General features: G+C 39.1%; 1 protein-coding gene across 1 annotated transcript in view; it reads right to left on the reverse strand.

Annotated features, from left to right (window-relative positions):
- hmcn2 (hemicentin 2) overlaps positions 1–24,273 on the reverse strand; it is a 47,391-nt gene extending 23,118 nt beyond the window's left edge. Inside the window, exons 1-27 of the mRNA XM_077600893.1 lie at positions 23,984–24,273; positions 21,751–21,821; positions 21,178–21,336; positions 20,028–20,150; positions 16,049–16,220; positions 15,873–15,979; positions 15,685–15,805; positions 15,338–15,601; positions 15,085–15,229; positions 14,654–14,775; positions 13,348–13,620; positions 12,885–13,026; positions 12,494–12,621; positions 11,469–11,582; positions 11,227–11,385; positions 10,956–11,150; positions 10,554–10,649; positions 9,804–9,931; positions 9,560–9,704; positions 9,140–9,252; positions 7,428–7,587; positions 7,205–7,364; positions 4,016–4,143; positions 3,640–3,891; positions 2,394–2,477; positions 524–715; positions 315–451 (exon numbers count right to left, since the gene is read on the reverse strand). Of these exons, the coding sequence (XP_077457019.1) occupies positions 315–451; positions 524–715; positions 2,394–2,477; positions 3,640–3,891; positions 4,016–4,143; positions 7,205–7,364; positions 7,428–7,587; positions 9,140–9,252; positions 9,560–9,704; positions 9,804–9,931; positions 10,554–10,649; positions 10,956–11,150; positions 11,227–11,385; positions 11,469–11,582; positions 12,494–12,621; positions 12,885–13,026; positions 13,348–13,620; positions 14,654–14,775; positions 15,085–15,229; positions 15,338–15,601; positions 15,685–15,805; positions 15,873–15,979; positions 16,049–16,220; positions 20,028–20,150; positions 21,178–21,336; positions 21,751–21,821; positions 23,984–24,242 (4,149 nt within the window). The 5' untranslated portion in view covers positions 24,243–24,273. The remainder of the gene's footprint in view (positions 1–314; positions 452–523; positions 716–2,393; positions 2,478–3,639; positions 3,892–4,015; positions 4,144–7,204; positions 7,365–7,427; positions 7,588–9,139; positions 9,253–9,559; positions 9,705–9,803; positions 9,932–10,553; positions 10,650–10,955; positions 11,151–11,226; positions 11,386–11,468; positions 11,583–12,493; positions 12,622–12,884; positions 13,027–13,347; positions 13,621–14,653; positions 14,776–15,084; positions 15,230–15,337; positions 15,602–15,684; positions 15,806–15,872; positions 15,980–16,048; positions 16,221–20,027; positions 20,151–21,177; positions 21,337–21,750; positions 21,822–23,983) is intronic.
- Between the last annotated feature and the right edge of the window lie 1,490 nt (positions 24,274–25,763).

The raw sequence follows: 25,763 nt of genomic DNA on the forward strand, positions 1-25,763 counted from the left end.
TATAAGGGCAGTTATCGGCAGAGGTTGACAGGTATGATGAATGAATAAAAAGAAAAAAACAGTAACAGGAAGGAAAATATCAAACTGGATATGACCATTGTAAAAGATCTGTTTTGGCTGTGTTTAAAAAATGACAAAAGAAATTAGAAAGGTGAAAATTAGGGGCAGAAAGTTCCAAAGTGAAGTGGTTGGGGAAGGAGTGAGGTCAGCCCATGAGAAGCTTCTTGTATCTTGTAGTTGCAAGAAAACCACAAGATGGCATGGCGGGGTCATTTATGGTTTGAAAATATTAACACAGTTCAGTTCAATGACACACTTACAAGGTGACCATCTTTAGTCCAGGTAATTGTAGGAGAGGGAATACCAAAAGCGTCACATCCAAGAGTGAGAGGCTGTTTTAAGGTGACCGTGAGGTTGCCTGCTTGCCCGTCATCTTGGATTTCAGGAGGCACTGAAATAGAAATGTGGTAGAAAATTACAATTGTGTTTGTCATTCCCTTTAGTCGTGAAGCTGAGTTATTACCATTCACTTTTAACCTGGTCTTCCTATCCACAGAGCCGGCCTCGTTTGTCGCCACGCATTTGTAATCGCCACTATGACTGGCAGATGCCCTGTTAATGACGAGAGCGCCGTCCCTGGTTGCGGAAAAGTCAGATTGTCCGGGATGGATCTCCAGGCCGTTCTTGAACCAGCGCACCTTGGGATGTGGAGAGCCTGTAAAATACAGATGAAAAGTAGAGTCAATTAGAGAAAAGGAGAGCATGGCATGCACATAAAAATGCTGTTTCTAAGAACGAGATCAGTTTTTAGTCGCTGCCGTTTCGAGGAACGAGATCACAAACGTCTACGGCACAGGTGTCAAAGTGCCGGCCCGGGGGCCAAATCTGGCCCGCCGCATCATTTTGTGCGGCACGATATTGAACATAATTTAAAAAAATATTTTGTTTCCTTTTGAAAATAAAAAACATGATTAAAATAATTTTTCCAATACTAAGAAAAAAAAGCTCAAATAAACATTGCTTTAGATCTATAAAAACGGCCTATTTAGGTCTTATGATCCAGTTCTTTTAATCAAATTTTAAAAAAAAAAGGAATATTATATCTAAAATGGTCCGGCCCACATGAAATGGCGTTGGCGTTAATGCGGCCTGCGAACCAACCCTTGGTCTACGGCACATGTGTCAAAGTGGCGGCCCGGGGGCCAAATCTGGCCCGCCGCATCATTCTGTGCGGCCCGGGAAAGTGAGTCATGAGCGCTGACTTTCTGTTTTAGGATCAAATTAAAATGAAGAGTATAGATGTATATTACATTTCCTGATTTTCCCCCTTTTAAATGAATAATTGTAATTTTTTAATCCATTTTTTCTGTGTTTTAGTTCAAAAATCATTTTGTAAAATCTAAAAATATATTTTAAAAAAGCTCAAATAAACATTGTTTTAGATCTATATAAAAACGAAATATTCAGGGCTTTTAATCCAGTTCTTTTAATCCATTTATAAATAAAAAAATCTAAATATATCTAAAATGGTCCGGCCCATGTGAAATCAAGTTGACGTTAAAGCGGCCCGCGAACCAACCCGAGTTTGACACCCCTGGTCTATGGGGTTTGAGGAAAAGATTGGAGCTACTGTTGTGAAGATTTATGAAACACACAGGGGAGTACGAAGGAGTAAGAGTGGTTCGAAAGCATGGCAGTCACACTCAACAGCCTGAAACAGATGTTTTCTGCAGATTAGTGGGTGGAAAGGCGCTAGGAGGGGTAAATGAGAGATATGTGGAACGAGGAAAAGGTGGGTGGAGGAGGTTCTGAACGCAAACGCCGACTCACAGGATGAGGAGAAGTGATGAAGGCACGATGAAATGCATGAACTGACCCAAATGCTGCTGTTCAGTCTATTTACAGAGCTGTGACAAATGGAGACAGCACCTTTCCTCCACCCATCAAGCAATTCCCAAGGGTCACGTCGAAAGAAAAACTGGGATGTTATGGTCTAGCGTTTTTCTGGACACATGTTTACAGTTAAGGAGCTCCGAAGGCAATTTATCTCATTACCGAGAGGAAATGCAAACAGATGTTCTATTTTAACGTTTTAGAGCTTGTTTAATAGACTGGCGAATTCATTTGCTGCGGCCAACATTGGCTGATTGATATCCAACAAGTGTTTGGGAAGTGATTACCTCTTTTAAATGCAATGTTCTTTTACTATTTTTTGTATGTTCTTGTGACTGGAAATGGGAAGCTCAACAATAATTTTGTCAAAAATAGGTGTCAGAATAAGGAGAAATTAATTACATGGCTATCAGGTTAATGCAGCAAAGATAGCTTTTTATTTTTCATACTATTTCGTGTACAAGTATGATTTTTTTTAGATGTTTTATGTTTTTTATTACCTTCAGCAGGGCAGGGGATGACAACCTTGCTGTTGGTTATTTTCTCCATGACTGCATCTCCTGGTTCTGCAAAAAATGGGGCCTCTGTAGGGGAAAAAAATGGAGAAATGCTGAGTAATAATATGAGAAGTTACACATGATAGAGTTCTAAGATTAGAGACATAGCATCATGAACTATATATAATGTCAACATGTATTTATTGGAAGAAACATGAATCAAAATCAATTTTCCAGAGGTATTGGGTTCCTGATTCATGAGGAAAGTAACGCTTTAGAGCATCATATTCATTTGGCGTGCCAATAAAAAGTGATCCTTGGTGTTTAGTGAGGTTGGAAAATGTGGTGCTAGACATGACAGATAAAAAATAAATAAAAATTTTAAAAAACAGCTAGCAGAGGCAAATAAGATTCACACTTAGTCAAATGTTTTTCTCATTTAACTGGTGAAGTCTCAAAACCAGAACTGTCAACCTCGGAGAATTGCTCCCCTTTTTAATGATTGCAATTCCCCTTATTAAGTGATAATAAATGTGGCACATATTTACTCACATAGGTCGCACTTATAAGTCTAAAATTTTCCCCAAAGTGGAGTTGACTTTTGTATGCACTAAATCACGTGTGTCAAAGTGGCGGCCCGGGGGCCAAATCTGGCCCGCCACATCATTTTGTGTGGCCCGGGAATGTAAATCATGAGTGCCGACTTTCTGTTTTAGGATCAAATTAAAATGAAGAGTATAGATGTATATTAAATTTCCTGATTTTCCCCCTTTTAAATCAATAATTGTATTTTTTAAATCCATTTTTTCAGTGTTTTTAGTTCAAAAATCATTTTGTAAAATCTAAAAATATATTTAAAAAAAAAGCTAAAATAAACAGTTTTAGATCTATAAAACACTGAATATTCAGGGATTTTAATCCAGTTCTTTTAATCCATTTATTTAAAAAAATCTATGCTTTAAGCATGACAATATTAGCAGTCGATTAGAGCCGAAATGGGTACTTTTTAAAAAAAAAAAATTTCCCGAAAAAAGTTGTTATACAATTTGAAATGGTCAAAAATAATTATAAAATCTGGGAAAAACGTATCAGTTGACAGGTATGCCAAACTTCAAATTTATATATATATATATATATATATATATATATATATATATATATATATATATATATATATATATATATATATATATATATATATATATATATATTTTACTGAATTGTCTGGTGTTATGCAATAGGTATTCACCAAGAATTTCCAGAAAGATCTCCAAAGTCTCCTGTCCCGCGCTGTTCCGAGCCACGCACTGGTAAGTTCCTTTGTCACGCAGGCTGGCCTCTTGAATCCAAAGCGGCGACGTGTTCTTGATCCCAACAGGAAGACCATTGTGGAACCAATTGACCTCTGGGCTTGGCTCCCCCTGGACCACACACGGGAGCGTGACCGTTTGGCCGACCAGCGCTTTGAGTAGAGGGGGTGCCGGCTGAATCCTGGGCTTGGCTGAAGACAAAAGTACAAACCCAACATATGTCTCAACATGACCATATATCGGGAAGAATCGACTTTTTACCAAGAGATCTATCAACTTGGCAGAGTTCTCAACAGACATGAATTAGACTTATACCTTGAACATGTAAATTATAGCTTAAGGACACATTGCCAGCTGGGTTTTCTGCAGTACAGGTGTACAGTTTACTATCAATCAGGCGCACATCGGTGATCTTCAGCGAGCCTGAGGGTAAAACAGTAAACCTGGGGAGTGAAAAAGCAAAGAAATAACACATAAGATACACTTACTAAATCAGTGAAGGTCATTTACCTGTCTGGAAGAAGAAGAAAATTCCCCGAATAAGCTCATTTTTTTCTAAGAACGATGGTAAAAAAATTTTTTACATTGAATGTGCTGTATTGGAAAATGTGACTGTTTGTTTTAGTGAATTATGGATGAAAAGTCTAAAAAAAACACTTAGTGGAATGCAGACTTGGGGTCGGGTGATCTCCCCTGTGACTTGTTAGCATTGTCCAAAGTAATTACGGGGGAAAAGGGTAGCTTAGAGTTTAACCTGATGAAGTCACCCTGGGAAAGATCGCATGGATGCCAACATCAATAGAATTCTAGTGTGTTAACTGCTTTTGGGTTAAGGGTGATTTGATTTCAAGAAAGGCTTGACTGTATGCTGTCTATTAGATGTCAGTCATTGCGGCGTCTGCAATGGGAAAAAAAGCTCATGCAAATGTACCTATTAGTTTGGATAGACACACACAAACAAAAGATTTGAAGATTTGCTTTGGGATCAAAACATCCCCGGCTGTTTAGAGAGAAAATTGCTTGTATTCAGGAGCATCAAAGTGGAGCTCTATCAATGGAAAAATGCTGACAAATGTAAAAAGGTATCTCCCGGTTACAGTAGTAGCACTTTTTTCATACTTTGGCTCAGTCTGTTATCAAGTGTGGAAAATATATATATATACACATATATACACATATATATATACACATATATATATATATATACATATATACATGTATATACATATATATATATATATATATATACATATATATATATACACATATACACACATATATACATACATATATATACACATATACACATATATATACATATATATACATACATATATATACACATATATATACACATATACACATATATATACATATATATACATATATATACACATATATACATATATACATATATATACATATATATACACACACACACACATATATATATATATATATATATATATATATATATATATATATATATATATATATATATATATATATATATATATATATATATATATATATATATATATATATATGTTATTTTTTGTTATGCTATAGTTATCTGGAAAACATGTTTATTAGGGCTGTTGTTCTCAATTTTACTATTGTTAATTTAACATATGTTTGTTCTTGGTTTCTGAAATAAAAATTTGCCTTAACCAAAAATACAATTATACACATATACGTATATGTTTTTTTTCTCTTTATTGAGTATTCTTTGGATGGTGCAACTTGTGCTCAGCTGTGATCTCCAGACAGTACATAAAGTTTGCTAATAAGTAACGGAATGGGGAAAAAAGGCTTGGTATTCCAGGTTCTAGCTTATCAATTACCATTCACACCTATGTTTTAAAAAAGCAGCGACATTGTCTTCAGACATCTTAAATTGCTGAAAATATGGCCACCCCTTCCCTTTACAATGACGTGCAACAATCAGCACCTTCCTCATCTTTTCTCAACTGTACAGCTCGCGCGTGTTTGCAGTAGCTAAATTTGCAGAGCACGGGCTGCTGTGGGGGTCGTTCGCAGGGAGATGTTATTCTCATCAGACAAGACTAGTAAAGAGTCAGCATGTTGTTTTATTGCTAACGCACCCCAGGGATTCCCAACTTGAGGCGGACAGGGTTTGTATCTCTTCTGTCAGTTTTTTTTTCCTTCTTCCTGGCATCCCCCACACTACCACCCACATTTCCCTTCTTCCTGGCTTCATTTGAGTCACGACTGGAGCTTTCGGCCCCCTCGTCGCCCTCCTCCGAGGCTGTCTTCTATCTTGGGGCTGCCTGCCTCCCTCCCTCCCCGCCCGCCTGCCTGCTTGCAGCCAGTGTGACCACACATGAATGCGAACCACGCGTGAACAGATGTTCCACCTCAGTTTAGTTAGCGAGTCAAAGATACACAAAGATAGCCTCCCACAAGCATTGACTTTTGTTTCCTCTGACAAGTGGTGCATTAAAAAAATCGGTGTAGGAATAAATGGAAGGCAATCCCAATTAAAGGTCTAAGGAGGACTTTTAATTTAGCCTGGTTGGCGTGATTACAATCTGGTTAGAAGAGCATTCAAGAAGAATGTGCTCTGTTGAAACGTTTCTAAAGAAACGCGTGTTAAATCCAAAATGATTTCAAATATATATGCAGTATTTCTTTGGTTAAGCCAACTAGAAGTAACATTTTGTCATGTAAATAGTGATTTAGAGCAGTGTTTGCCAACCAGTGTGCCGCGGGAAATTGCATTAAGCCATACAATGTAATATTCCTAGAGAAAAAATAATGTGAATACTATAAGGAGATTAAAATGGAACTATTTCAAGGTTAAAATCAGAACAGGATGAGCGTTAAATTTTAGATTATACCACTACAAGATTTAAATTGTGTCTCTAACATGAACTGGAATTTGTTTGGTTTCAACTTTTGGCGAATTAAAGTCCGTGTGACCACAACATTATTTTTTAGCGATTTTTTCAATGCAAAAAAGTGTGCCGTGGCTCATAAAAGGTTGGGAAACACTGATTTAGAGTGTTGAGAGGCTGCCTTCTTGACGCAAATGCGCGATCAATTTATTAGTAAAAGCTGAATTTTTTTTTTTTTTTAAAGGCAAACAGATTGTGTGAAACTTTTCCCATAGTTCAACCCTGAACCTTCTCTCAGTTTCCAAATGTTAAAAAAATCATATTTAGATTAAAATCATGTTAAAATTCCTCAAATACTCTCCTTTGTTTGAGATTGCTCTTTTGTTATGAAACTACATGTAAAAAGAATCACAAATGCAAAAAAAAGACAACTCGTCTACATCTTAACAACTCTTTTGTTGATGACATCAAACTATCAGACGTCAGTAAAACAACCGTTCTGATTAAATGTATAGCGCATGTAATCATAGACTAAAATGGATCGCATGTACACATTGTTGGCCTTTCAGAATAATTGAAACAAAAAAATATCCTCTCTCTAAATGCGATACTATTGCAATTAAAAAAAACAAAAAAATCCACTTACCCTGCTGTAACAGGGGGGATGGGATGCCCGTTTCTGTTCCAGGTGACAAGTGGTGACGGAGTCCCTTGGGCCTCGCAAGGTAAAACGAACTCCGTTCCCACCTCTGCCGCCATTATGACTGTGTTGTCATGGTCACTTGCACCCATTATTTTGGGCATTGCTGCGGAAAAGGGGAACGACTGTGAGCGCCAACTGCAGCGTTAGAGGGGTTTTTTTGCCTTACAGTTAACACTGAGCAGGATCTCTTGGCTGGTGTAACCCACGGGACTCGTAGCGGTACAGATGTAGATTCCCGCATCATCAGTGGTGGGCCAGGTTATGTGGAGGTGTCCATTGGGGTCAGTCTTAAGCGATGAGCTATCCCGAGGTAGCGATTGCCTTCCCTTAAGAGTAGCAAGTATTAAAAGCACAAGTTTTGCATTTTGCACGTCGTCAAAAAGGTTAAATTATTTTGAAAGTTAAGTAGTGTGATGACTTGTCAATGACACGTGTGCATTTTCATCAGTTTTTTGTGTTAGATTTGTCCACAAAACAAAAATGTGACAAATAGTTGATTCGCTGTTCGTGTTTTTTATTACTTTGCAAGAATTAACTATTTTAAAAGCCTTAGAAATTTAGTTTTCATCAGTTTTTGTGCGTTAGATTTGTCCACAAAACAAAAAATGTGACAAATAGTTGATTCGCTGTTCGTGTTTTTTATTACTTTGCAAGAATTAACCATTTTAAAAGCCTTAGAAATTTAGTTTTCATCAGTTTTTGTGTGTTAGATTAGTCCAGAAAACAAAAATGTGACATTGTTGATTCCCTATTTGTGTTTTTTATTAGTTTGCAAGAATTAACTATTTTAAAAGCCTTAGAAATTTAGATCATATCGACCTTTATTTTTGGGCGCGTCGCTGGTAAATGCCACTAGGAAAATAAAAGGTCATAAAATCTGAAAATTCTCTCTTTACACGCTACGAAATATGATTTTTGTCGTTTGGCAGCTGTGGGGATGTGAATAAGAAATTGGCAAAGAAAGAATCAGACCTAAGGCAATAAACCATGATATGATATGTTGGGAATATTGTATGTGATCCATTTGTTCCACCCTTTTCTACAAATCTTTTACTGCTCAAGGTCAGGGGCTTGGAAGACTCTAGCTGGCTTAAGGTATTCGATCCCTGAACCTCTTCACTCAACAGTAGGACATTTGTCAACGGTGCATTGCGTCCTGGTCAAGCAGTTAAGCTATTCTCCATTTTATACCAGGGCAAAAAAGACTGAAAGGTGCTGCAAATATACTTAACTGGCAAACAATATTAATACCTAGACAACATAGATCACATTTCCATCATGTTTAATTGCGCACTTTGTTTAAACCAAGCTGCGAGTAAGCAGTACTGCACTGTTTTTATATTTTACGGACTTAAGTTTCACTTTTAGTCGGTGAGCAAATCACTTATGCTCTAAGGCACACGTGTCAAAGTGGCGGCCCGGGGGCCAAATCTGGCCCGCCGCATCATTTTGTGTGGCCCGGGAAAGAAAATCATGAGTGCCGACTTTCTGTTTTAGGATCAAATTAAAATGAAGACTATAGATGTATATTAAATTTCCTGATTTTCCCCCTTTTAAAATCAATAATTGTGATTTTGTAATCAATTTTTTCTTTGTTTTTAGTTCAAAAAATCATTTAGTAAAATCTAAAAAGATATATAAAAAAAGCTAAAATAAACAGTGTTTTAGATCTATAAAAAACTGAATATTCCGGGCTTTTAATACAGTTCTTTTAATTCATTTATAAAAAATAAAAAGATCTAAATATTATATCTAAAATGATCCGGCCCATGTGAAATCAAGTTGACGTTAAAGCGGCCCACGAACCAACCCGAGTCTGAGACCCTTGCTCTAAGGGATGCAGCTATAATAAATAAATAATAAATGTCCAACTCCTACCTTAGTCCAAACCACAACTGGTTTAGGAATGCCACTTGTCTCGCAGGATAATGTGATGGCGACACCCTCATTGGCTATGTAGTGATAGGGCCCAGCGTTGATCTCGGGGGGCACTGTGGAGAAAGTAGGCCAACGGACCACAGCTGACTATTTGCTTGGCCCTTAAAACCACGGCCGGCCTTTGAAAGCCAACTGCGTCGGCACCTCAGGCATTTATTCATTACAAAGCGATGAGGCGTAATCTGTCTTGCCTGTCATTATCCTCTTATAAGCAAAATGACTGCACTATTTCAAGCATGTAGCAAATTGAAGCCTCTCACGGTAATAACAGCAGATGGTCAGGTCCATGAATTACATTTTTGGAGTGCAACGACCTCCCTTTAAACCGAGTTCGAACCCAGAAAAGAGAGGACGACCTACCGTGGACTTCTATGTTTACTGTGATGTTCATAGACCCGGCTACATTCACTGCCGTGCACACGTATGTCCCAGAATCCTCTGCAATAGCCCTTCCGATGTATAAACTTCCATCACTCCTCACAAAAATTCTCCCATCGAGTTTGACCTGCGATGGAAAAAAGACAGCCATCGCTCAATTGATGATTGTGGAATTTAGAGCAGTTAATGTTCCACGATTAGATATTGATGGATATAGATATTTTACATTTTTCCCATTTAGTGACCAGTGTCTTTCTGGTAGAGGTATTCCTTCCAGCAGCATACATGGGATACTCAGAGACTGTCCAACGCCGGTGATGATGATTGGGACACCTTGAGCTAAAAGAGGAGGCTCTGCAATTGAAAACGTTGAGTGATTATTAGGCATGTTAGTTGACGAGTTTCAGGTTTGTAGGGAACGAGGCGAGATTAAAAAATATATATACCGTATTTTCATGACTATAAGGCGCACCCTATTATAAGGCGCACCATATTATAAGGTGCACCCTATTATAAGGCGCACCCTCAATGAATGACACATTTTAATTTTTTTTCCCATATATAAAGCACACTGGATTATAAGGCGCCGTGTCTATTTTGGAGAAAATTTAAGACTTTTAAGTGTCCCTTATAGTCGTGAAAATACGGTACATGCATATACTAAAGCAGGGGTGGTGAACAAGTTAAACACAAAGAGTTAACATTTTTAACTGTGAGAGACAAAGAGCCAAACCTAATGTCAGAAGCAGCATAAAAAAATCCAATCTGCCACATTATTATTTTCCTTGAAATTATTATTTGTTTTTAACAGAGCCCGAAGAATTTGAGTGTGTTTTAAGAGAGAATAAAAATAAGAGAAACGTGAGCCACAGTTTATGCAAAATATAATAAGCAGCAAAGAGCAGGAATCATTTTGGCCGTTGAGCCGCATGCGGCTCGAGAGGTACATACTCGCCACTCCTGTATTAAAGCCTACCTAGTCCGGTGACACTAATCCTGGCATCAGCTTTGATCGTTCCAAAGTGGTTCTTGGCCTCACAGGTGTACGTGCCTTCGTCATCCAGCCAGACACCTGAGGTCAATTGAAACATTTGAACACTAAGCAATAAATAATAATAAACAAATAATCAATGAATGAATAATCCATAAATAAGTTAGTCAACATAATACGTAGTCAACAACATAGATAAGCAGTCAACATGAATAAGTGGTCACATAATTAAGTAGGTACAAAGTGACTAAACAAGCTAATGACTGTTAAATAGCAAACCGCAAATGACGTTTTGTTTAACTTGTTGACTGATGAATTTCTTTAAATGATGATGACCTGGTAATAATGCAAAGCAACTTTTAGATAAATGCATCATGGATAACTCACTTTGAATCATAAGGAATCCGTTCTCCAGCTGAAATTTTCGACCCTCCCTCTCCGTCCTGGCTAGTATTTTTTTGCCACCTTGAGCGTACCAGGTCACAGTAGGTCGTGGAAAACCTCGAGCCGCACAGGGAAGGGTGACGTTCTCCCCTACATTGGCCGCCATGTCGACTGGTGCCTCCAAGAACAAAGGCCCCGCTGTAGAGTAACGCAAAATGCTCTGATACTCATTCTCCATTGGTTGACTTGACTTGGAAGGCAGTCCAGTCCTTACCTCCAACCTCCAAACTGACTGTACCCGAAGAAGTCCCAGCCAGGTTGGTGGCCACACAGTTGTATTGACCAGCATCGACCTCCTGCACCCCTCGAATGTGCAGGGTGCCGTGATGGACATCCTGCTCAACAAAGGGTGCAAAGGCCATCTTAAGTTTCCCTGGAAACAAAAGAATATAATGAAGCTCCATTTCCTCGACTGTATTTTAAGGTACGGTATGAAACGACGTTAAAGCGGGTTACCTTTAAACCAATGGATAAGAGGAGGTGGGGTTCCACTGGCCTGACATTTAAGGGTGGCATCATCCCCAATAGCTACAAGTAGAACCTGCTCCATCACTGTTATGACAGGAACCTCTGAAGTCAAACAGGAAATTTCAAAAGCTGTTAAATTGCATATTCAAAGTATTATGAGATTGCAACTGGGTTTTTAAATCTAGTAACAAAAAGTGGTAAGGCAAAACTTTCTTTAAAGTAATGTTTAGCATTGACTTTACGTAGCTTTTACAAAGTCTTATGCTACTCAAAGCCAATTGACAAATCGTGACATTAAAAAAAAGTAATGAACTGACTAAAGGTCTACACAAGATGGATAGCAAGTACATTAAAAAATGTCAAAAGTAATACATTAATTCTTGCTCGTTTGTGTTTTTGCTGCTTTTCTGTCTTAATGATTTGATGATTCTCAATGATCCCATTTACTTTGATTTGCTTTGGACTTTGTGCTTTTGCTTTGTCGTTCTGTCTAATAACCCTCTTGCTACTGGCATAATGAAATTTCCCTAATACGGGATAAATAAAGTTATCCAATCGAATCCAAGACCTCATCTCTCATCTCATTTTCTGAACCGCTTCATCCTGATTAGGGTTGTGGGGGGGGGGGGGGGGGGGGGTTGGGCGGGTGGAGCCAATCCCAGCTGTCTCCGGGCCAGAGGCGGGCGACACCCTGAATTGGTGGCCAGCCAATCACAGGGCCCGAGGAGACGGACAACCAGTAACTCATAGGGGCAATTTAGAGTGTCCAATCAGCCTACCATGCATGTTTTTGGAATGTTGGAGGAAACCGGAGTACCCGAAAAACCCAACATGCAAACTCCACCCAAGTGGACCGACCTGGACTTAAACCCAGGACCCCAGAGCTGTGAGGCCAATGCGCTAACCACTCGCGCCACCGGGCCGCCTTTCAAGGAAACATTCATATCTAAAACACATTGAGGATTGTATTCTTTGCAAACAAAAGAAAAACATCCATGTTCATTGATACCAACCTCCGTAAGTCAGAAAGACAGACTGAGACGCATTCCCAGCAACATTGCTTGCCAGACACATGTAGTTCCCAGCATCCTCTGGGATAGCATCTCTTATGGTCAAAACTCCTGATTGGTGTAGACTCAACCTACATCAGGTAATTGGCAGAATTCACAATGCTTTCTTACACTGATTACATGTGCAGATGTGCTGTAAAATAAACATCAGCTCCAAACATTTTTATTTCTCTTCTTTTACAAGGTTTTGCCTCAATAAGCACATAAACAGCTTTTGGGTAAAACAATCGTTATACCAACATAATGATTCAAACAGGATGTAGCAATCTCTCTCAAATATATTGTAATGAGTGCTTTGTGCCAGAGGTGTCGAGTGGGCCGAGGGTCCTCTTACCTCGACCGATTAGCGAGGAACGTGTTTCCATGACTCCAGAAGAGCAGAGGAGGGGGCGAGCCGGATGCTGAGCAGACAAGGCCAATTTCATCCCCTCGGGAAAATACCTGGCTCTTGGCGTGTAGTACCACAGACGGTTTCTCTACACACACAAAAAACAAAGATGGCTGGCGGTTAGTCTGACGTTGTGCCACGTGTGTGCATTTTAAGTGAAAAATTGGTCAACACTGAAACAAATCTTGCTGTTTGTGAAACGAATCAGGAAATTCAAGGGCCGTACCGCAATAAAACCCACAAATATTAACATGCATCATGAGAAAAACATTTTTTGACAAGGATGTGGCTCAATCCAACTGTAGGATGGCTTAACCTGCAATGGAAACCAGATGACAGGGTCCTGACAGGAACCATGAGGCCCCAGTGAGTTAAGTATTTAGACAGATGGAGTGTTTTTGCACTGTACCCGGGACTAGGAGCCACAAGGTGATGCGGGTGTCTCCGTGGGCATTCAAGGCCTCGCAGTGGTACTCCCCAGCATCTTGAGTCCGCACGTCGCTAATCAACAGGGAGGAGTTGGACAGCAGCTTGACCCTCCCCGAGCGGGCTCGGATGGTGCGACCTGCTCGGTGCCAGGTCAAGTTGTAGCGCATGGAGCCCTCTACCGCACAGGACAGCAAAGTGGCACTTCCCACTAAGGCAGTCACGTTGACTGCTGGCTTTAGTACAGGTGGAGGCTCTGTTTTATGGAGACGGGACCGAATTACAACCGATTGGAACAAGCGAAGCAACAAAGAAAACTGATACTTGAGACAGAGCAAAAAATGCGTGGGAAATTATTTCAAGATTTGACTTGTCCATACTTGCATAGTGTGTGACTATGCTGTAAATTTATAAGTGTGTATATTTTGTGTGTTTTAGTCATACATTTTTACCTTTTCCTAGAACGTACGTACACATGCCAAATCTGTACATCGTGCTACTGTGGTATTGGTAAAATGACATCCTTGCTTCCCTAGACATACCCACTTTTTTACAAACCTTCAAAAAGCAACGGAATAATAAAACAACCCCATATTTCACTTTTGTGAAACCATGTAAAAATCACGTTAACATCAGTGAATTGGCATTTCACTCCTAATTCGCTTGGCCAGGCAACATGTCGATCATTACAAAAAAATGCGCCACAATTTGCCTTTTCCATCGCAGTCCTTGCAAGTTAATTTACAGTAGCGGGATAATGGTAGAAAACCACAAGGATTACCCTAATCTTGAGTTCAAATCCAGATTTATACAATCAGCATTGCACAATTTGACACACTACTTTCTCCTGATGAATTTGCACGCAATGATTAGTAAGTGAAATGTTAACCAAAAGCACAATCTGTTGTGGTGAGGTAAACTGAACTGTTGTACTCTGGAGTGAACTTTCATGTACCGTATTTTCCGAACTATAAATCACACTGTTTGTCATAGTTTGGCCGGGCCTGCGACTTATACTCAATTGTAACTTATACTATGTATTTTGTTTATTTTTTCGCTCTGACTGCTGACAGCTTATGTTGTTTTTTAGGCAATAGTTTTCCAAAAAATATTCATATGTTGCTTAGAGAGGTGCCTATTTTGTCTGTTATTCCCTATTTTACTATAACGTCAATGCATAATGTTTGTTCTTGCTTTCTGATCACTGTGATAAATGCGACTTATTCATTGTGCATTTTTTGGCTAGTGCAACTTATTGCCCTAAAATTATGGTATGTGTCGTGATGTACCTCTAACAGTGAGCTGTGTCAAAGCATGTCCTTGTCCGACACCACTCTGTGCGATGCACTCATAGAAGCCTTCATCGTCTGCAGAGGCATGGCCAATCTCCCATGATGCAGTGCCAGACTTCCTGACACAAAGACAATGTCGGTTCAGTCAGTAACTGAGCACGACAGTAGCAACTAGATCACACAGTCCGAAATTGACGCACACACGTTGGGATTGTTCCCAAAAGTAAGACTTGGGCAAATCAAAGCAGAGTCATGAGATATATACACACATATAGACACATCATTAATTGAATAAGTGAGTATACTCTGCCTGTGAAACTTTAGGTAATAAGGCTAACTGATCCCAGGCATGCTCAAGACCATGAATGCATATGGTAGAGATGATTAGGGAGAAAGTAAACAATTTATAAAAGTTGTAAAAGACTTACTGGAATAACCTCTCCTCCCCCAGTGTCCTCCCACTTCGGATAAATCTCAGCCTGTAGGGTACGTCGCTCTCTACCGAACATTGAATCATAGCAGATTGCAAGTAGATGCCGTTCACGAAAGCAGGCATGTTCACAGCTGGGGCGGCTACACAAGGGAGGAAACAGAGGTTAAAGGCCACAAGCGAAATGAATGAGGTGCGAGAACTTATAGGACATAGCCTAAAATACATATCTGGGGGATGTAGCGTCTTACCTGGAACTATGTTGGTGTACGAGACACTTGACAGTCGTTGGAAGCGAAAGCCCTCCTCGTCTCTGCCCATCGCCTTGATGAAGAAACTCTGGGACGGGGTGCGCAATTCTGGGACAATCCACAGCCCTTGTTTGCCGAGGTCAGAGGGCAGAGGCACTTGTACGGTGCGCAGGGGCCGACCCGAGCCAGACACTAGCTCAATGTGACTCAGCTGGCCTGGTGCTTTCAGGCCTGTGCATTTTAGCAAAATGTAGGCTGGAAGTCCTGAACGGGACAGAAATCCACCCAACAGTTCATTCACAATGCAAACTTGACGGATGACTAGCTAACAGAAACACCAGAAGTACCCTTTATCGGCCTCTCTCTAGTGAGGTTGAACTCTTTGACAGGTATGCTGGAAAAGCCAGCTCGGAAGTCCAGATGGCTGACTCCTGTCACCCTCAAGGTATGACGACCACTGCAGCCCACCTTTAGGGTGAAAGCACATCTAGAAGCCCATTGTTATAGAACAAAACCTACCTTCGAATAGTGGTACCTTTAGATTCCATGCCCCGGGCCTGGGAAACTTCAGGTTGACAACACGAGCAGAATTGGGGATATTTAGAAGCTCTATCAGACCCTGCTCAACACCCACTACGCGACCTGGATCGAGTAGACAACACAATTTTAGGTCTCCAGCTTACTAAAATGGAGTTTCTAGGTTGTATATACCCAAGGGATCTCTGAGCTCGATTTGTGGCGCAGGCCCGCTGAGTGACACAGTGACCTCACGAAGACTGGAGTCGATGGGAACCTCCCACTGGTTCACCAGAGCACTGTCATGGTTTGAGGACAGTAAATGGACCTTCATCGCCTGAACCGTCTCCTCGACCCACTTCAATACCTAACAAGCATGGGAAAACTGTAAGCCTTTATTTATTAATAGACTACAGATATTTCATGCTGGTACATTAGACAAAGCTGGCTTCTGTCAAACTTTATCAGTGAAGGTTCCTCTCTGAACAGGATAAAGGCAGGAAGGACATAAGCATGACCTTTCCCTGAGATTCTGTTCCTTCACCCTGCTCGAGCGGTAGTTCGCTGTCTATGTTTGGTCTTTTCTTTTTCATCGTTAACGTCCTTCTCTGCAGATGTTTTTATTTTTCCAAACAGCTCAACTGTCAAACTGATAATGTCAAAATTTCTGCACTTTGAAGTCTGTATGCTCAAGAGATTGTCTCCGGTTTCTTGGCTTTAACAAATCATGACATTTGTGCAACAGCAGAGAAAGTCATACTGGTGGTTTTAAACAATTGACCATATTTTTTGGAGTAGAATGTTTCTTTAAAAAATCTAAAATATAAAAAGTTACATATTTGTGCAGGTTGCTTTAAATTGATTCAAAAAGGTCTAAAATAATGCTTGATGGCTCGATTACATGAACCTGCAAAAGTAGTCTGTAAACCTGTCTGTCTCATTTCAGAAAACCATCTTATAATATAGAATAACAGTTTGGACAGCTGTTCAACTAAAGCTTTCTTTTTTACATGATAAATGAAAACAGAAGCAGCAAAAAAAATCCACTGACATTTCAAAGCCTAGTTTCGGTGGCCACAATGGACCTAGTGTCCTCCACCTCTAAACGCTTAAACAGCAACTGCTGTGTAGATTGAAACATTTATTTTGACTTTGTATAGTGAGGCATTGTGGTTGTACTTCATTTGTAAGAAGGCAATTTTTGGGACATTCATAGAAACCCCAAAACAAAGAAACCCTTGATAACCTAATCTTCAGACCTTTCCGATTTTGTCTAGCTAGCGCTGACAGCAGCTGGTTCTTCTTGACATTTAACAACTGGAAACAGCTGTAATGCCTGCCATATGTGCAGTCATCACCTGCAGAGCAGGAAACTGCTAAGAGTTGACCTAGATCTGGCCCAAAATGCTCTCTATTCCCTCCATAAATGAGCGCTCGAGTGTCCATTGGTCTGTTCTCCCATCACAGATTAAAAACAAGTTGGACGGCAGACGTTGGAGTTCTGCCGTCCACGCAAGGGTCCTCGTTGGAAACCTGCTGTGCTATGCAACTACGCCCTGTTTCAGCCGGTAGGAATGCAGACCAATGATTCTGTAAAATATCACCCAAGGTGTCTGCATCAAACAAGTTTTTCGGACTGACAGTTACCGTTGGTATTTGTAAAAGTATGTGTTGTGGGCTAAATTAAGTAAGTAAATTAAGATGATCGTCCTGTCTCTTTTGTTTGTGCGAAAATAACTATTGGTGAACCTATCATTTTGGTCCTTCGAACCTATCAACAGGCATTGTATTTCACTGACCAGGTACGAATTAGACACTACTTAAGAAATTCGGATGTGCCAGGAATGTATTTGGCAGGGCAGGTGTTCATCTATTACAGCTTGACTACCTACTTCTTGTTCGGAAAGGTCAGATTTATAAAAGTCGACAATTTACATCACCATTCGTCACCCCTAAAACCACTTTTTGCACGTCAAAAGACTTCCGGAAACCTTTTATGAGTCCGCATTCTTTTCCATGAGACAATTTTTGGAACACCGTAAAGTTCACTTAAAATTAAATTTTACAATCATTATATATGTTTTAATGATTCAGCTTTACCTTAATGAGAAAATTCCATTAAGCCAACCTTAGTATGTTGGTGTTAGTATTTTTGTTGGTGTGTACGCAAATAATTTGATCAATTACTCCATTTTTGGAGGACAGATCACAATAGGATTTGGTTGGTATATTCTAGGGATGTATATGTATTCATCTTTTTTACTTTTTGTATCAAGGCAGAGTTATTAATTGCTTATCGCCACCTGTAGGCTAGGATTAAGCCATGGATGCTCTTCAGTTGACAGCCTTCAGCCTGTAGTATAGCACATGAGTGCGTGTTCGCCACTCAAGCTGAATGCATGTGTAAAACAAAATGCAAAAAGTGACTAAAAACTTTTCTTATTGCGTTGTATAAATGTCCTAAATGACCAGCCCTGGAAGCTACCAAGAACATTCTTTTTTAATATGACCTGATTTGATTTGGCCAAACCCTATATTAAAATGGAATCGTGTACACAGCACTGTTCTCACACCACATAGATGTGTATGTTTGGTCGCAAGCACTCATAACTTGACACAAACCAGACCAAGCATCACCCGACCCCGCCAACGTCCACCTAACACACCCACACACAAACATGTTTGAGTTCACGGGTTCATCCAGCCTCCAGCACACAGACCAGTTGGGTTGGGTTCTGGACGACCTGCCCTACGGTGACTTGACAGGCCAGGCACGATACAGTGTGCATTGTCAAAGAACGATTCCTTGCCAACCGTTTGATACAGCGTACTTAACATCATCAAGATTTGACAAACAATATCACACACAGATGTTCCAAGGTCAACACAGCTGGATTTTTTTGGTTCATTGTTCAACTTTGGGGAAGAATTTTTAACGTCAGGACAAAGATGAGTGAAATATTTGAGGTCAACGACCTACATATCCCTCCATTTTCTACACCAATTATTAAGTTCAGTGCTAAAGGGGAGCTGGAGCCCATTCTGGTTTGACTTCAGAAAAAAGACAGATTGGTCGACTGTCAATCACTGGATGCATGTTAGAAACTCACATTCACACGGTCACGGAGTTTCCACTCGACCAGCAAGTCGGGCAAGTGAACCACTATAATACCAGGGACTGTCAAATCATTCTACTGCATTTTGAGCATTCCTGCGAGAGAGAGACCCATTTTTCTTTTTTTTAATAAACTGGGTAGTGTTTTAGTGGTTAATACGCGTATGCCAACCCTTCAACTCATCCTGGAATGCTCTGCAATGACAGGTGCAATGTCATACATTTCTACCCCAGCTCCTCTGTTGACAGTACAGTTGCTCGTAATTACTCATGGTCTTCATCCACCTATCAATTTTTAATACCACTTATCCTGTTTGGGATCAAAAATTGCTGGAGACTCGCCCAAACAATGTTGGGAACTCTACTCACCCAACCTAAAGTCAGATTATGCTGTATATATTTGCCCAGTATGTAATATTTACTACTCAGATCATGTTAGATGAGGACAAAAGTGCGACTGACAAATAGATGCCTAAGAAAATATGTTTTTTCCATTTTGTGGAAAGGTTATATTTAATTCATTGGCAACCCAAAAATTTAGAACATAACAGGTGTAAAGTGCACATAATGTAAGTGAATTGAAAAAAAAACTATATGTTGGCAACAGCAAATTTAAATAATGTCAATGAGTCTCCGGTCTCTTTTATTTGTGCGTGCATTTGGGAATGCCTATTGGTGAATCTATCAGTAGTCATCCTCTTAATTTATTGGCTGCCATTAACAGCGATCGATTTCTAATCCATTTTGTTGGGCTAGCAACCGACCTTCCCAGTTCAAATGATTATGAGTCTAAGAGGGATAAACTCAATTTAAAAAGGAAAGTAGAAATATGAAAAGAGCCAAATGGTTGGTGTCGGAAAGAATGTGTTTTGGGCATTCAGGTTCATTCAACTGAAATTGTGAGAGTTTTTTATTTTGTGGATTTACCAAGTGGAGTGTTCTGTATGCATGATAATGAGGGCCAAATTGCCCTATGGCGAATTGCACTGAAAGTGTTCAATCAGACATCCATTTTTCTGTAGATGGACTAAAATTGATGGCTTTTTGTCACGGTCTCACCTCATTGACCTGTTGCTTGTCAAGGTGAAAAATCTGGCCTGACGACGTGGCTGCAATCTCCTCGTAGGCCTTGTAGCCTGGCTGGGAGCGGTCTCCGCAGTCCCCAGTCAGTACAAAAACCACCTGGAAAACCAGTCCGAGAGTTACTTCTGTCTTACAGACATTTTTTAAGTTACACAAACGCCTTTTTTTCATGTAACCACTTCAACGTTAGTGTTCGTGACTGGTGTATAAGTCTTTTTCCTCCATGGAATTGCTTCGGATGTGACGGAATGCCTCGTACGGGACACAAGGTCAAAAAGATTGCAAAGATCAATGTATTAAAAGAATTAATCGTAATAAAATGGACTACATTGCGTAGTAACAGGAGTCCAGAAAATATAAACTTTTTCCCGCAAACAACAACACAGGAAAAACAAGTTTTGTGCATTTTTTCTGCTTATATTCAAAATAATTACCATTAAAAATGAGAGTAAAAGCAGAAGGAGAATGAAATACTAAAGAAATAATACTGCCCATGGCCCATGGCGATAATGTTTAAAATATTATCATCTATTAATTATTTTCTATGCATACATTCATAGTGTAGAACACATGTGGCAAAGTGGCGGCCCAAGGGCCAAATCTGGCCCGCCGCATCATTTTGTGTGGCCCGGAAAAGTAAATCATGAGTGCCGACTTTCTGTTTTAGGATCAAATTAAAATGAAGAGTATAGATGTATATTTAATTTCCTGATTTTCCCCCTTTTAAATTAATAATTGTAATTTTTTAATCTATTTTTTCTGTGTTTTTAGTTCAAATATCATTTTGTAAAATCTAAAAATATATTTAAAAAAAGCTAAAATAAACATTGTTTTAGATCTATAAAAATGAATATTCAAGGCTTTTAATCAATTTATATAAAAAAGTAAATATTATATCTAAAATGGTCCGGCCCACGTGAAATCAAGTTGACGTTAAAGCGGCCCGCGAACCAACCCGAGTCTGACACCCTTGGTGTAGAACATGTTTGAGCTAAAAAGCTCACACACTTAATCCATAGTAGTGTATGTGCCCCAATGATAATAAAGTGTATCTCATCTAATGTAAACCATTTCTCATGTTGCATAATTTATCATTTCACCGTTCTGTAAATTTCTTAACTTTTACCTGAGATTGACGGAGTTGTACCAGCTGAAGAACATCCCTTTTAAGCCGATAGTCTTTGGCTCTGGCGTCGGTGAAGACATAAATAAATGATCCCGGAAGAGAAACCTCCAAAGCTTTTTTAATGGCTCCAATACTCATCTCAGGACAGTCACCACCGCCCTGTTCAAATTACAAACATATAAATGCATTTCCCGACCCCAAAATATCCCTAATTCAGAATTCTTCAATACAAGAAATCAAATCAGGACATGATCAAAATGAATTTTAAAAAGATGAATCATAGTGCCAAGATCCTACAAGTTGTAAAATATATACATACAGTGCACTCTGATTGGTAGCTATTTATAATTACTACATCTTATTAGTACAAACGTAGTCGTCTGTCACAATGACAGAAGACTTTTGCTTGAAATTCTTGAGTTACCCAGTTTCAAATGCTGAGGGATCACACTACTGTTTTCACTGTGTATATTGACACAGTCTTGACACAGTGCACACACACTTGCATAAAGCCTGAGATAATATTATGGTATATTAATGGTGCAATGATCGCTGCATGTGTTCTGTTCCCACCTGAACAAACAGGTCTCGAAGATCCCTCTGGAACTTTTTGGGGTCAGTGGTGATGGAAACCGGACCGATATCTGCAAAGATGAAAAGATTAACTGAGTGACAAGTTATCCCTAACAAAGACATATCATTTAAAAAATGCCTGCAGCCTGTGGAGTTTTAGTGCAGGTGCAAGGTAAGAAATTATAGTCTAGATCAGGGGTGTCGGACTCGGGTTGGTTCGTGGGCCGCGTTAACGTCAACTCGATTTCATGTGAGCCGGAGCATTTTAGATATAATATTTAGATTTTTTTTATAAATTGATTAAAAGAGCTGGATTAAAAGCCCTGAATATTCAGTTTTTTTATAGATCTAAAACAATGTTTATTTTAGCTTTTTTTTTTAAATATATTTTTAGATTTTACAAAATGATTTTTGAACTAAAAACAGAAAAAATGATTAAAAAATTACAATTATTGATTTAAAAGGGGAAAAATCAGGAAATTTAATATACATCTATACTCTTCATTTTAATTTGATCCTAAAACAGAAAGTCGGCACTCATGATTTACTTTCCCGGGCCACACAAAGTGATGCGGCGGACCAGATTTAGCCCCTGGGCCGCCACTTTGACACATGTGGTCTAGATTAAGTCCTCCTATGTGCAGAACTCGAGTTGATGCATATATTGAAATTTTGTTTTGTTTTTTAATCTCAGTAGATTGGTTACTTTTGCATTTCAAACACCAGAAGCCACGAATGTGATTGCACTTTAAAAGTACAGATATTAGGATGTGATTGACAGCTTTGCATGATTTAAATGAGGCAAAATAACATCCTTTTTCTCTCGAATATATTATTCATTATTTATTAGATTCAGATCTACTAGCAGTATTTGCTGTATAAAATTGAATTTGGTGTTCAAATAGTCTTTTTCCAAACTTGAGTCTTGAAAAAGAGGGTGTCATCTTATATTCGGGCCAAAACTCAACATTGACAATGAAACAGAGTTGTATCAGGATAAGAAGATGACTTCATCAAGTTTGGTGTATTTTCCCTAACAGTTGTTTAATCCTCCATGGAAGTAACCATAAATCCTCGAGCCCACCGTCATGCATCTATGAGCTACTGTAATTTTTTTCAGCACCTCTGAACCTTACTCAACGGAAGGCCACATTAAACAAGACAAAATGTATGATGTCAAGGCAAGCCGTTCGAAAAATATATCCCTCTAGTGCCGCGACCACAATACTGGGGGGCTGATATTTATGTTTTTTTCCCTCGGCAGCTAGCATGGTAGAAAGGGCAGACTGGGGAGGGTGATTGGTGTAATTACACACAGTCAGACAGCATATGCTTCTCATCAGGGCCCAAACACCCTCCCCCATTAGAGGTCTTTTCATTTTCAAGATCCAGAATTTCCAATAGGTTATGAAGGCGTACCTGGACTTACTTCTATTTGGGTTTACTTTGACAGGCCTGTTACCCTCTTGGCCCACCAAAAAAGTTACATTTAAGCACTAAAGTATGTTATAGCTACTGTGTCAAGTCATTATTTGAGGTATAACTACATTATCATTCATTTCCCTGAGCCAGTTTGATAAAAGTTTAGAGCATTGCTCAGAAAATCTGTATTTAGACAAATAAAAATGCAATTACCCGTCATATAAGGTGTTTAACAATGTTTTTTTCAATACTTTGGGAGTAAAATGCATTATAGTGGAAGATGTTTCAAAATTTTGGTCACTTATTTTAATTACAGGATTTAAAAAAAAAAACCAGATTATTGGATCACTATTATATAACTTTTCATATTTGTGTGCATCAATAAATAATGTGCCTTGTAGTCATATTCTGCGTATTTTGGTAAAAAAAATATGGTTACCTATTTAAATTACAGGATAAGAAAATAATACGACTATTAGATAACTTATAACGTTTTCATATTTGTTTACATTATTAGATAATGGGCCTTATAGTCATATTCTGCGTATATTGGTTAAAAAAAATAGTTTCCTATTTTAATGACCCCCAAAAATAAAATACCAGACTTTTGCACAACTTTTATAACTTTTTCCATGTTTGTATGCATCAATAGATGACGTGCCTTGTAATCATATTCTGAATTGCAGCTGTGTATTTCTACATATGTCGGCGTTATTTTGAGTTACTTAATGCGCTCAAATATAATTAAAAAAAGAACCCCTCCCCTTTCCGATCCCCCCAAAAAATAAATATAAAGAATGCACAATCGTACCTGGATCATGGAATGGGACCAGAACAAAGTTTTTGATGGGTCTAGCCCTCCGGTTAAGGGTCTTCTCCAAGATCCGCGAGGCGCCATCAATCACCTGTTGGAGATCGTCGTACATAGACCCGGTTACATCGAACACAAAAGCCAGGGTCGACCCCCTGTCACCCGTCCGATGACCCTCTTCCAAATCGGGGGGTCCCGGTAACCCTTGCACGCCGCTACAAAGCACCGGGAGCAGGCAGATCATCAAGGAAATCTTCATTTTTTTGTTGTTGTTTTGTTTGGTTAATCTACCGCAGCTGCCTCATTGAGTGAGCCAATCAACTGTGGGGGGTATGGGCAAGATAACCTATTTAGAAGGTGTTTTAAAAGGGGCGTGGCTCTACTTTAAAGGGGCGTCAAAAAATGACTCCAAAAGCGGTGTAAAATAAGTTTCCAAGGAGCAAGAACATCCGTGCGTGAAGTTTGGAGCAAAGTGTGGAAGAGGTTGAGTTGTGAAGCACTCCTGGAGAGATGCTTCTATGACGCTGCAAAAAGGGGGCGGGGACAAGCATGGAAAAAAAAAGTTCCTGTGGAGACCCCCACCTGAATGGGTGTCTGAAATGCTTGTAATTTGACCCCAGTGGGACTTCCAGCCCAGTTCAACAGGCCCCTTCAATCTGATTTACAATCAAGGACGCTTTAGAATTTAAGATTAGATCAGGGCTAAAAAAAAGTTAATTTAATGGCCGACATTGATGACGATAGATGTCAATGGCAGGGAAAAATGAGCATCCAGTCAGTTTCTGTGAATTAGACGTCTATGATTGTCAATGGCAGGCAATGACTTAATTTTGCGTGACTTCGTTTGGTGGTAAAATATAGAAATTGTCAGTTTTTAAAATGTTGGGATTTATACATTATAGCACGTGTCAAAGTGGCGGCCCGGGGGCCAAATCTGGCCCGCCGCATCATTTAGTGCGGCCCGGAAAGTAAATCATGAGTGCCGACTTTCTGTTTTGGGATCAAATTAAAATGAAGAGTATATATGTATATTAAATTTCCTGATTTTTCCCCTTTTAAATCAATAATTGTAATTTTTTAATCATTTTTTTCTGTGTTTTTAGTTCAAAAATCATTTTGTAAAATCTAAAAATTTATTTTAAAAAAAGCTAAAATAAACATTATTTTAGATCTATAAAAAAACGGAATATTCAGGGCTTTTGATCCAGTTCTTTTAATCCATTTATTTAAAAAAATCTAAATATTATATCTAAAATGGTCCCACGTGAAACCAAGTTGACGTTAAAGTGGCCCGTGAACCAACGCGAGTTTGACACCCTTGCATAATAGGGACAATTATACATATTATAGGTGATTTTGTTTTTACTTGGACCTATACAGCCTGCAAAAAGGGAAACTCCAAAGTTGCAAAATCCTCTATTAGACCACAAAAAAAGAAAATATGTGTACATTCCAGTTCTTTACATGCCAAACATGCACTTTAGTTAGAAAAAAAGCAACCTACCTAAACAGCATTGACATCCCGATGGGTTTGCTCATATTATTTTCGACAACAGTTGAATGTCTGCATTCAAAAGTAACGCCAATTTGCATACAGGCACAGGAAAAGACAAAAATACATTAAAACAAAACCTAATGAACATCATACTTACCAATTGACTCCTAACACGTGTTGACAAGCATACCAAATATGTCTTAATAACCAACAATTGCATTCTAAACAGGTCAAATTATAAAATGTAGTACTATACGTAGACAATAATAAAAAGATGCACACGTA

This window comes from Stigmatopora argus, chromosome 5 (assembly GCF_051989625.1).
Source record: "Stigmatopora argus isolate UIUO_Sarg chromosome 5, RoL_Sarg_1.0, whole genome shotgun sequence".
NCBI classification, from domain to species: domain Eukaryota; kingdom Metazoa; phylum Chordata; class Actinopteri; order Syngnathiformes; family Syngnathidae; genus Stigmatopora; species Stigmatopora argus.